The sequence below is a fragment of the Lissotriton vulgaris genome, chromosome 8, assembly GCF_964263255.1.
Source record: "Lissotriton vulgaris chromosome 8, aLisVul1.2, whole genome shotgun sequence".
In the NCBI taxonomy this organism is placed as follows: Eukaryota; Metazoa; Chordata; class Amphibia; order Caudata; family Salamandridae; genus Lissotriton; species Lissotriton vulgaris.
The window spans coordinates 166,158,953-166,171,208 of NC_141696.1; the positions used below are offsets into that span (position 1 = coordinate 166,158,953).

The window sequence follows — 12,256 nt, forward strand, 5'->3', positions numbered from 1 at the left end:
CTGAAGAACAGAGTAAACTATAGTGTGATAATATTGAATGGTTTGTCTCTTCGAGAGGCAGGTCTGAGCTTGTAATCAATTCAGCAGATGTCTTAGAAGACTCAAGTGAAACCCCACACCTGTTGATGTAGCCCAGCCTCAAATAATTTATCCAGGTGGTGAGGGTGATTTCTTAGGCACGACGTGCCTGAAATGCTCTGCAGTGGGAGTGGGAGGGTGTAACCACTTCCACCAGGTGGTAGAAAAGAAAACCTTTATCTGCTTAGGTCCTTAGCTAGGGAGTACAGCTAGGTGACAGCCCAAGCATTCCAGCCATAACTATGGTAGGCAAATACATATTTGTCCTTTTAGGTTAAGGGTCTAAGTTTTTCTATAATTTAGTTTGAAGAATTTAATTTAGATCCATTGGTGGACAACTGAGAGCAGTTACACAAACCTTTATAGAAGGGCAAATATAATTACTGGAAGGCATGAAAATCAGCAGAAAGAGCTTCCTTGTAGAATGACACAGGACAATGGCTTATAAATAGCTGCTGGTCGTGTGTCTTGCTCACTTGCCTTCGGGTAGGTTTACTCGATGTAAACACACATAAACACGGAATTTGTGAAGTGCATCCCTTAATTTTACAAAATTTGCACAAGTAAAATCCTGCAATTTCACAATCTACTGGTTAGCTCATGAGAAATGGGGAAGAAAGCAGCTATAAGTGATACGATATTGCAAGCCACTTTGCAATTCTGGGACATCCATAATGATGCAAAATATCCCTGTAACATTCATGGGGATTGATTCTGTAAGATCTCTGAGAGGCCCAATATGTATTTGAACTGTTTTTTGTCCTTTATGCTCAATATTATTTATCATTTGCTGTCTTTACTCTCAGTAATGTCCTAGTCTCTTATTGCTGTTTTCCATGCTTAACCTTTGTGGTATCCTTAATCTTGTAATTTTTGCTGGTCTGGTTTCGTGTTAGCCAAGTCATTTGATTTTCCTAAAATGATATGTATATTTATTGAAAGGGGCTTTCATCCAGCCCCCTTCATCCACTGGTATTTTATTGTGCCATTGACATTTTTCTTCTGCCCACTACAGCATACAGCAAGGGGCAGTGGGTCAGCCCGCTACAGCCATTGGCTATCTTCACTGAGTGACAGCAGTCTGCCCTTTCACAAGGAGCACATCTACACGCAAAATAGTTTGCCCTTTTTTTAGATTGGTGAGGACCCAGAAGCTTCCCCAACAATAAGGTTTTGCAAGGACCAAGTCAAAACAAGCATTGGCAAAGTCAACTAATATCAGACGTATTGGCAATGCCAAATCTTGTTTCTGACTGATAGTACTCTAATTATCCCTATATTATCTGATTTACCCTTTACTGTCCTTTGTTGATGTTTGCAGTTGAACTTTGTAATAAGAAATTCATTTTGTCTTACTTTAACCTTGAGGGTTTCTTTCCCCCACTATGCTACGTCCTGCATCTGCGTGAACTCTGACCTTTCTTTTGGATGACCAACCCAATAATGCACAAGTGCCTATCTGAGCTTTGACATGTCCCGAAGGATACGCGTCTTTGTCCCTCAGCAACTTTCGCTCTACTCTACAAACATTTGTGCTACCCACATTGACGGCAAGATCGCCCACCTCAGCTTTCTATCAGATTCCACTGTAAACCTCTTCATGGCTCCTTCCACACTCATGCCTAATCACCAACCATATGGAACATGCCCTGCCCTCTTGCTTCCCCCATTACATTTCTGACTTCTAGAACCATTTAGAAAGACTTTCTTACCAGCAGACCAGACTATTTTACCTACAACCCACTTATCTCTGGTTCCAGAGAGCAATCAGCAGCCATGTCGCTTTACCCATTTGGAATTGTAGAAGTTTTTTAAAATGTGCAATTTTGAGTGACAAATTCTTTTGTGTACTAATGATTTTTATGAAGAATTTCTAGTCTTAATCAATGAATTAATAATATAACACTTAAAACATCTTTGATTAAATACATTCAAGTGTCTTATTGTTGCGGTTTAGTTGTGCCACATTTTCGTGAGGCACCATTTTATTAAAATGGATGTCATTGCTGATGTTCTGTTCAACCTGCTTTTGCTCATTCACCCTTCCGGTCAATGCCCCCCTGCGTGTCCTCTGTCCCTACTGTTTCTACAGTCTCTGCAGACTACATGCTCCTATGACTTGACTGGTTATTTTCCTTCGAGAGCAATGTAATATGAATGAAACTTTTCTTTGTGTCCCGTATCATATAGTTTTTTGTTAAGGCCTTCTACAGTAGGTTTCTAATGACTGGTCTGGTACAAAACATTGGTGTATGGGCTATTGTTTAACTAATGCATCATAATTTTGTGCATCTCTGGACAGCAACAGCATGGAAGCTGCTGGAGACATCTGTGAAAGGTCGAATAGTGCTAATATGGTTTTAGTGATGTGTTGTGCGATTTGTTAGATTGTGTTATCAAAAGTCAAACCAATGTGAAGTGGCAGCTTTTGCTCATTACTTATGTAATGTGTATAACAATATCTAGTATTGGGGGTGAGCCTTGATTTTTGATTTTCTTTCAAGGATGCTGTCAGTTCTCTATTGATTTTGCTGTATTCCTGGAACTTAGAATTTTTTCAATTTCTCATTATTCAATTTCTTATTATGTACTCCATATTTATGTCTTCATGGCATTTAATCATTACTCTGTACTGCTTGATTAATTTGATTTTCTAATAAATCCTTCAACTTTTCTCCTATTTCGAACCCAGTTATTGAAAGGAACCAGTTACTATTTTACTCTGCTAATTGCTGGGCTGAGTGGTAACACTCATCACAAGATCAAATGTGTGTGGGAGCTGAACAACCTGAGAAATTTTGGGGTGATTTAAATATAGGGATACAGTGGAATATTGGGCGTCGACTTCGAGAGAGTTGAGACAGCCTGCATGTAAAGCGATCTGAATGGGCCCTGATTCTGAAATGCTGTACATCTGACTCTTTTACGCCTTCAACTTAGCAAAGAACTGAAAATATTTGTTGCAGATTCCTTCCTTTTACCTCATGTAGCCCCATTTCATGTGTCTGGTAGTGCTTTCACTTCCTTGACTCTCCAGCCTAACATTCTATCTTTTGCCAACAAAGTATTACATGAATTATTTCCATTTATGTACACTTTGCATTTCTGCATTCCTTTTTTTACACTGTGCACTGCCCTGCTGCAACTCCGGTCTAGTTTCACATTTTATAAGTATCTTAAATAAAAAGAAAATATTTATTTTTTACCAAATTTTGAGCACCATTTATTAAAGAGGTCTTTATTCTGGTTTGTAATATTTTTAAAAATTGGCAAATTCTCATGTGAGGTCCTGTTATTAGGATGCATTTCCAAAGCTCTTGCATGAGAAAGGATGATTGTTATTTTGACAATAAACCTCTCATGTTTTACTTTCTGAGCAGTGAGCATCTTTTTAATAGTCCTTCGAAGTTGGAGGACTTTGCAGACTAATTGCTATTACCTTCTTTTGTGTTTTCCTCAGTATGTTTTTGATGTGAAGAAAGTAGAAGATGAGGTGATGATCTGCCTTCAACAAAAATCCAAAAAGACCAGTCGCAAAGAAGGAAAAGGAGAAAACCTGGCCATTGGATTTGATATCCACCGGGTAAGACCCAAAGGACTATACCTGTTTTCCTTTATCCGAAACCCCTTAATGGGAAAAACATCTTCTGGCATCCTCAAGGCCTGGGGAGAATCGTAGGAAAGATTTCTAGAATGTTATGGTTTATGATGGTATTATTTCCATTTTATCAGGGCCGCGTCTGACCTCCAGAAGGTTATCTTTTGTGTCATTACATTTTCCAACCAGCTTGATCTTAGACCCTAAACAGGGCTCAGAGTTGTGTTTTTACCCTTAACATTTTTGACACAAATCATGCCTTTGACCCATACTAATTAAAAAAAAGCTGTTCCTTACCCATTTAGAGTGAAGAGGTGTATTGTAGGGCAGGTAAGGAGAGTGTGTGGCTAAAAATCTGTCGGACCTGGTTTTTATAATGTTAAAAGCAGCACTACATGTATAAAAGGCTTGTCCCTGAAGTGATATGATGTTTGTAATCAGGTGTGTGCTTCTGTGTCAGGCGGTCTGAGTCGCCAGAGCAGTCAGTGGAAATACAAAATGTCGAAGATAACTTACACTTACCTATCGGCGAAAGAATCTGGACTCTAATTAGATGTGTGGGGTATTATTGATAGTTATGGAAATGCAATGAATATTGTGGGCAGAGTAATTGCCTGGAAAGGCGAATGTATCTGTGGACTGAAATTCATGAATGTTGAGAGATTATCGCAAGTGAAGACTACCCAGGTTTGTTTCAGGGAATTAGCTTGGTTTTTGGGTCCTCTGAAGGTATAACCTTTTTTGCAAGCACACTCACATTTCAAGTAAACAAGTATTACGGTTGGATGCCAGATCCAGGAGCCCTAGTGGTAGATGCATTAATTCAGTGTTGAGAGGAACGAACGGTTACCAGTTTACACCCTTCGCAATAACTGAGAGATTCCTTCAGAAAGTGAGACAAGAGAGATGCTCATTTATACAGATAACCCCGTTTTGGACTTCTCAAGCGTGGTTTCAAATGATTTTGAAACTCGCTTATGACAGTACACTTTTCTGAATCCTGCTATGGAGGGTCTGTTGAAAGACAGGACTATAGAAATGCCCTGCTGTCTTAAATAAATGAAGACCTTCTGTCTAGGCTTCAGTTTCTACAAAACACAGCGGCTAGGCTGGTACTCAACCTCCCACCAAAATCTCCTTCGGCCCCATATCTGATACTTCTTCACTGGCCTCCTGTGAGGAAGCGAATCCGTTGTAAGACTCTCTGTCTAGCAAATAAAAGTATGTATGAAGAGGCCCAGGGTACTGGGTAAATAAGCTAACCTGGTACCAGCCTCGCAGGACTCTGCAATCCAGTATGAACGACTTCTCACCCCCGAGAATCCGCACTACTAGAAACGGAGGAAGGTCCTTCTCTTTCTGTGGACCAGCTCTCTGAAACAAACTACCTCTACATTTATGCACCATCACTGACCACAATTGTTTTCGCAAGAATCTAAAGACATGGCTGTTCGATAATTAACTGTCTCCCCTTACCTGAGCCGACCCCGGAGGTTTGTCCGCTAGCTCCCTGAGACCTTCAGGTGAGTTGTGCGCTAACAAAATGCCCTTGATTTGATTTTATTTGATTTGACATAGATGAGCGGAATGCCCTTGTAGAAGTTGATTGGTATAATAATCCAGGAAGTAGTAGATGTAGATTTAAAAGTATTTTATTACAATAGTTTCACCCACAGGAGGAGTGCCTCTTCAGTCCGTAGCCCGACAAGCAACTGAAGCAGCTCGTCGAACCCAAGACTCAAGAAGACTCCATACATTTAAAGAAATACATTCCATGACATTTAAACATTCTGTATTGCTTACTATCAACATTGACTACGTAACCACTACATCATCTTTCCCCCTTAACATTAAAAAAGAAAACAAAGTACTAACATCAATATGAAATAAATTAATTGTATCTTGCAGGAGTCTTTTTTGAGTCTACCCCTACGACTGCAAGAAGGAATGGGAGCATTATCAACAGTATAGGGGACAACAGAATTCTCAGCATTGTGGAAATGAGAACTGTTCTTAACATCCTGTTGTAACCAATGCATCCAACCACACCCTTCCTGTTTTAAACTATTCTTCTTATTACTGATTAGAACAGCTTGATTCTCAGACAATTTTACCAGTTGTCTTACATTTCACCAACCTTTCCCACCCAAAAACACCGCTCCTTTACTAAGTTTGACCACCTGTACAGGATTTGTAAAAATTGAATTCCCCTTAAACACCGTGAAATGTTTTTTGATCATTACCCAGTCACCAATGGATAATTGTAAATCCTTCACATTCTTATTTTTATCAAAATTTTTCTTCATCACCTCTTGTTTTTGTCTAACTGTATTATTCAGTTCTTCCGTGTCGCACCCCTTCCAGTTAGAACTTTATACTTCGCCAAGAAGGAAATAAAGTAGAGTGTACTTTTCTACCTCTGAACAATTCAAAAGGTGTAACCTGAGTTGTACAATGCGAAGAAGTATTATAATTCCAAACTTTTTCTTCTAGAAATTTGCACACATCCAAACCGGACGCCATAGCTGTTTGGATATCCTCCTTCAAGATTTTATTACCACGTTCCACCAAACCATTGGAGGAACGGGAATAAAGAGCCACTTTAAGTTGCTTGATATTTTCCAACTCCAGAAACGTACGTAACTTATCTGATACAAATTGAGTACCATTATCCGTTACCAGCACTTGAGGAGCCCCTTCCAGTAAAAACACTCTTTCCAAAAATGAAATAGTATTATCCGAGTTTGGAGCATCCACAAATTTATAATACATCCACTTAGAAAAATAGAGTACAGCCAAAATAAGATCTCTCTTTCCGTCAGGCAAAACATTATAGGGACCAGAAAAGTCCAGCCCCACTTTTTCCCATGCCACACCAGGAAATTGGGTAGGCTGCAAAGGAGAATAATGGGTTTTCCAATGTTTATCCGACATTAAACATTCTTCACAATTGTCCACCATTGACCTAACCTGAGCGTCGATGCTAGGCCACCAGTAATGAGACTTAATTCTCATACCAGTTTTTGTTACACCTAAATGACCTTTCTGAGCTAACTTCACAATAATATTCCTCAAACCACTTGGCGGAACAAATTTAACTCCTCTCAACAAAATATCATATTTCACAGAAAGCTCATCTGCTGCTTGGGCAATTTTTTTTAATTCACCAGATAAATTCCTCACATCAGGCCAAACCTCAGTGGAAAATTCCAAAGCTTGAGCCAACATAACATCTTTCAAACTAGCTTCTCTCCAATCTGTCTATGAAATCGCCGAGTTCCATTCCTCAATAGCATCAACGACAGTCACACTCTCCACATCCTCCTCCACCAAATCATCCTCATCCATTAACAGCCTGGATAAACAGTCCGCCCTGAAATTTTTTCCTCCCGTAATGTGTTTTAATTAAAAATTGTATTCCTGGAGTTTAGATACAAGTCTGGTTAATCTAGGAGACAGATTATTGTTTCCAGCCACTTTGCCAAAAATAAACCAAAGTGGTTTATGATCTGACAACATCACAAATTTACGACCCCAGATATACATTTTAAATTTTTGCGCCACCCAAACACAGGCCAAAGCCTCCCGCTTGATTGTACTGTAATGCCGTTCAAATTGTTTCAATGACCTAGAAGCAAAAGCCACTGTTTGCTTTTTCCCATCCACTTCTTGACTCAATACCGCACCTAAGCCATACATGCTTGCATCTACTGAAATAATAGACATGCAATCATCTCTAAAAGCGTGAAGAGCCTGCGCTGAAATGATTAACTCCTTCACCTTAGTAAAAGATTCTTCAAGATCTTTGGACCAAACTAATTTCTGGCCTTTTCTGTGTAACATGCGGAGTGGTTCAACCACTTGAGCATAGTTAACAACAAATATGGCATAGTACTCAGCTAGCCCCATAAATGAGCGAAGCGAGCCCTTATCACTTGGTGGTTTATCCTCTTTAAGTGCTCTCACCACAGAGAATTTTGGTCTGATACCGGATTCTGAAATTGTTTGCCCTAAATACTCCAACTCAGACACACCAAACTTGCACTTATCCTCTCTCACCCTCATTCCTCAAGAATAGAAAGAACTTTCCTCAAAAGAATATTATGTTCATCTAACGTTTTAGCAAAAATTGAGATGTCATCCAAGTAGGCTTGGACTCCGAACAGGTCTTTGAATAATGTATCCATAAGCCTCTGAAAGACGTTGGCTGCTGATGCCAACCCAAACGGAAGCCTCAAAAATTTTAAAGCGACGAATGGGGTAACAAAGGTAGTCAGTTCCTGAGATTCTTAGACAAGGGGATTTGATGATACGCAGACTTCAAATCTATTAAATAAAACCATTTAGCCCCGCCTAAGTTTGCCAACAATTCATGAATCTTAGGGAGTGCATGACAGTCAACTTTTATGTTTTAATTAAGACCTCTAAGGTCCGCACATATTCTGACCTCGTTATTTTTTTTTCGAGCGACAACAATGGGGGCGACCCATTGAGACGACTCATTAGGTTCAATAATTTTGTGTTCACATAAATCCTCCAGCATCTTTTTAAGAGCTGATCTGACACTTAAAGGTACTGGGCATACTTTATGCGCCACTGGCGTTGCACCAGAAATTCATTTAATTCTGTGTTCTACGCCTTTTACCAACCCAATCTTATTGCTAAAACATTCTTAAATTCATTTAAAAGATCTAAGCAATCTATTTTTGCATCATCCACAAAACAAACAGGCAACTCTTTAATAGGATTCTCATCACCCAGTACAAGATACAAGCCCATTTTCACTAGGTCCTTCCAACCTACAATATTTTTACCTTTTATCGCTACATAAATTTTAGTAACAATTGACCTTCCAAGTATTTGTAAATTTCCCATGAAGAATCCGAACATGTCGATATCCTTCTTACCAAAATCTTTAGGATTTAAATCGGTATGTATCAAGTTTACCTTTTTGCCCCATTTTTCATAGAAAGTAGTGTCTCGAAGGATAGTGATGGGCGAAATTGCCAAGACCCTCAACGCAGAAATATATTCTTCTACCTTTTCATCTTCTTTTTGTTTTCTTTTATAAAATGTATGCCTTTTCAACAGAGTTTGGTGACTCTTCAAATTGTTTTTTTAGTCTTGCAATCGCCTCCAAATAAACATTCCACTGTCTATCCCCCGAATGACCTGAAGGAGGAGGAATAGGTGTTAAACTGTTAAAAATGCGTTGAGCAGCCAAACAGCCAAACCACAACGCAAATTTACGAGGAGGAAAATAGTCAGAAGCATCTATAGCTACTATATGGTTTTCAAATAAACCAAACCATTCAGACCATAACATCACTGGTTTTCCAGGTTTTTCTAAAAAAGGAGGCGGCTGTGTTACTTCCCTCACTGAAGACATTTTGAACCCAAACTAAATAAATCTTTCAGCATAAAAAATATTCACTGAGTAAATGTTAGCTCAAAATACTCTTAAAATAGTAAATCGTTAATAAAGAGAAACATTTAATGTGTCTTACACTGAGGAGTCAAAAGCGTTAAAATGTTGAATTTGCCATTTTTCTAGTTGCACAATAATATAACTAGCGTTATTTATAGTCACTAACTAAACATGAATAACTACGCACGTATAACTACAATGTTCGATGAAGAAATGATCCTTCGCACTCAGCCAGGAGGCTGACAGTGCGCAACGATGAACCTCTTGAAATTAATTCAAAATGGAGTCCCATTTCCCACGCACTGCCAGATGGCTCACGGTGCGTAATTGCGTAACTTCGTAGTAGTTCAGAATCAGAAGGGGAAATGACATAGTTGTGATCGCCGGCAATTCGAAGGGTCACGTTTCCTCACGCTTTGTCGGATGGCTTACGGTGCGCAATGGCGTGACTTCGTAGTGAATCAGAAGGCGAAATGACGTAGATGAGCTCGTCGGCAATTTGAAGGAAGACCCTCAGTTTGTTCGAGGTTAGAACTTTATGCAGAGGACGTCATTAATCCTTGAGGTAAGTGCTAAGTTCAAACTAATTTTTTGAATGTTTGTAGATCCAAAACAAAACAACTTGAGCCCTACAGTAATCCGCAGGTAATAACACAATGAAAACCTTTAATCCACAAAGAGTTTCCTTCACTGACCTGCACTAAGGACAGATGGCGTAAATCCCAATATGAAAAAGGTTAAAGAGACTTGAAAACCTCACTGTAAAATCGACTCAATCCTTCCATGACTTTGATGTTTACCAGTTGAGAAACAGGAGTCACAGGATACAGAGAAGCCATCCAGATCGATATTTTAATAAATGTCATCCAATGCCATAAAATTGTCCTTAAGTACCGTAAAAAATAATGACTTAAATTTATTAAACCCCAATATGATGCGCACGTTACGGGGGTTGGAACCAATCCCGATCGTCACCAATATGTAGAAGTTGATTGGTATAATAATCCAGGAAGTAGTAGAAGTAGATTTAAAAGTATTTTATTACAATAGTTCCAACCACAGGAGGAGTGCCTCTTCAGTCCGGAGTCCGACAAGCAACTGAAGCAGCTCGTCGAACCCAAGACTCCATACATCTAAAGAAATACATTCCATGACCTATAAACATTCTGTATTGCTTAAGAGCAACATTGAATACGTTACCTCTGGTACAGTCAAAGATTTCGAGCTTACTTGCATGGAAAGTATCAGGAGATCTTCCCAGATGTCAGGGTCCAGGAACTCTTTACTGGTATATAAGAATTTGGTTATTTTGGTGAATGAAAAGGAATGTGGATCCAGTGGAAGGTTCCTTAGTCGAAGTAGGTATCTTCCTGGTAGATCAGTTTGTAAGGGACCTTAGTTATAAAGCTTTTATCTACTACAGATCAGCAATCTCTGCAGGTCACAGTCTGATTAATGGCATGCAATGCAGCGTGATTCTCCCACCTTTATGATGTAACACATTCCATCCTATTTCATTGGCACTGTGTGTCACCCCGTTTCCAAGATTCCACTGTTGTCAGTTGCTCAGTGGTTGTTTGTTTAGATATCATTGGTCACCATTGCAACCGGCCGTGTCTGGGGCTGTTCTGTAATAAATTTAGCTGAACCCTGAAGAGTTTACTGTCATCTTTACAAAGTGGCAACAAGCGGATTTTCAGCTCAAGACGCTGATTTGGAACAAAGGAGCAAACCGTGTTATTGGGAAGAGTAGGCTGGGTCGATCCCCTATGGTCCAGGGTTTGCAGCGCTGCACAGCCTTAATGCATCTAGGTGGTGGTGGATCATCTGGTGGTCCTCTTTTGGGCGCCTAGATGCTCCTTGGAGCGATTGCCGCGCGATACAAATTGGCATTTACATTACATTACATTTACATCTACTTGAATATGTTTGCGCTCTAGTGCAGTTTGTGTGGACTCCGTGTTAGTGAGGAGAGCTGGCCGGTGCTCCGTGATGACTGGCACAGGACGTCATTGAGCTGCGCTGCATGCCTGTGTTCTGCTAGCTGATGAACGCGCCCAACCGGCTTTGAAATAATATGTGAGCTTAAGTCAGGCGGCCATCTTGGGAGCCTTATCTTCGATGTGTGGCAGGGTTTCCTAGGCAACGCTCATAACGGCGCACTGCTACACCCGAGATCATGTTCAGGCGTCAACACTTGACAGATTTATGAGGGAAGTTTACCGATGCAGCTTGGAAGAACCCTGTCAGCGGAAAGAACTTCACTGTGAGGACGAGCATTTGGTTGCGGCGCTTGTTAGCGCTTAACTGTGGAAGTAGACTGTGATTACAAAAGTGTGGTATACAAGTTTAATTGGAGTAAGGTTTGGAATGTATTTTGAGCAAAAACAGTAGCATACGTCATTATATACTTTTTTTTTAGTAACAAAGTTCACTATATTTGCCTAAAAGTTCTGTCTAATTTCACATTAGAAGGAAATGAAAGTGTTTAGTTATAGACAAATAAGGAACTTTGTATTCATGCATGCATTTCTGTCTCACTCTATATACTACGATGGTAGTCCTTTCTTTTCATTATTAACACTTGCAAAATTTGCTTACGGTTCAAGTTTGTTTACAGCTATATGTGCATTGAGTTTAATAAATTTAAGCAATCCTCAACCATTTCTTCCTTCTAAGGAAATTCCTTCCATGCATGCCCTGGAAGGAATGTAAGGAGTATTTTTATAATTGCATGGACACTTTTGACGATGAGGATTTTACTCCAAAGAAGAAAAAAAGTGCTGTTGTATTGTTTAGATCTGGGTGGTCTTAAAACGTATAATCAAATTGAGAAAAGACCACGAGAGGGAGGTGCTGTCTTTACTCGTGTATTAGAAGATCTGGATGCTCATTTGTTGCCAATTGTGTGTGGCAGTGGACAGGTTAAAAAAATTCAAACGCAAACAAGGGAAAACTGAAAGTGTGGATGATTGAATTATGAATCAGCGCTATGGGCATTGGCTTTAACAAGCAGGTTTGGTGTTTTACACAAGGAACTTAGCTGAGATCAAATAATTATGCCTGCAAGCAACCCCAATATACAGGATAAGTTATGGGTCAATGGTGAGTCTCCTTTGAAAGAGGTGGTGGCATCAGTCAAGAAAGCAGAG

At 39.7% G+C, this 12,256-nt stretch overlaps 1 protein-coding gene across 1 annotated transcript in view; it reads left to right on the forward strand.

Annotated features, from left to right (window-relative positions):
- Positions 1 to 12,256, forward strand: part of CAPN5 (calpain 5) — a 494,730-nt gene that overhangs the window by 425,851 nt on the left and 56,623 nt on the right. The window contains exon 9 of the mRNA XM_086936072.1: positions 3,539 to 3,661. Within this exon, the coding sequence (XP_086792198.1) occupies positions 3,539 to 3,661 (123 nt within the window). The remainder of the gene's footprint in view (positions 1 to 3,538; positions 3,662 to 12,256) is intronic.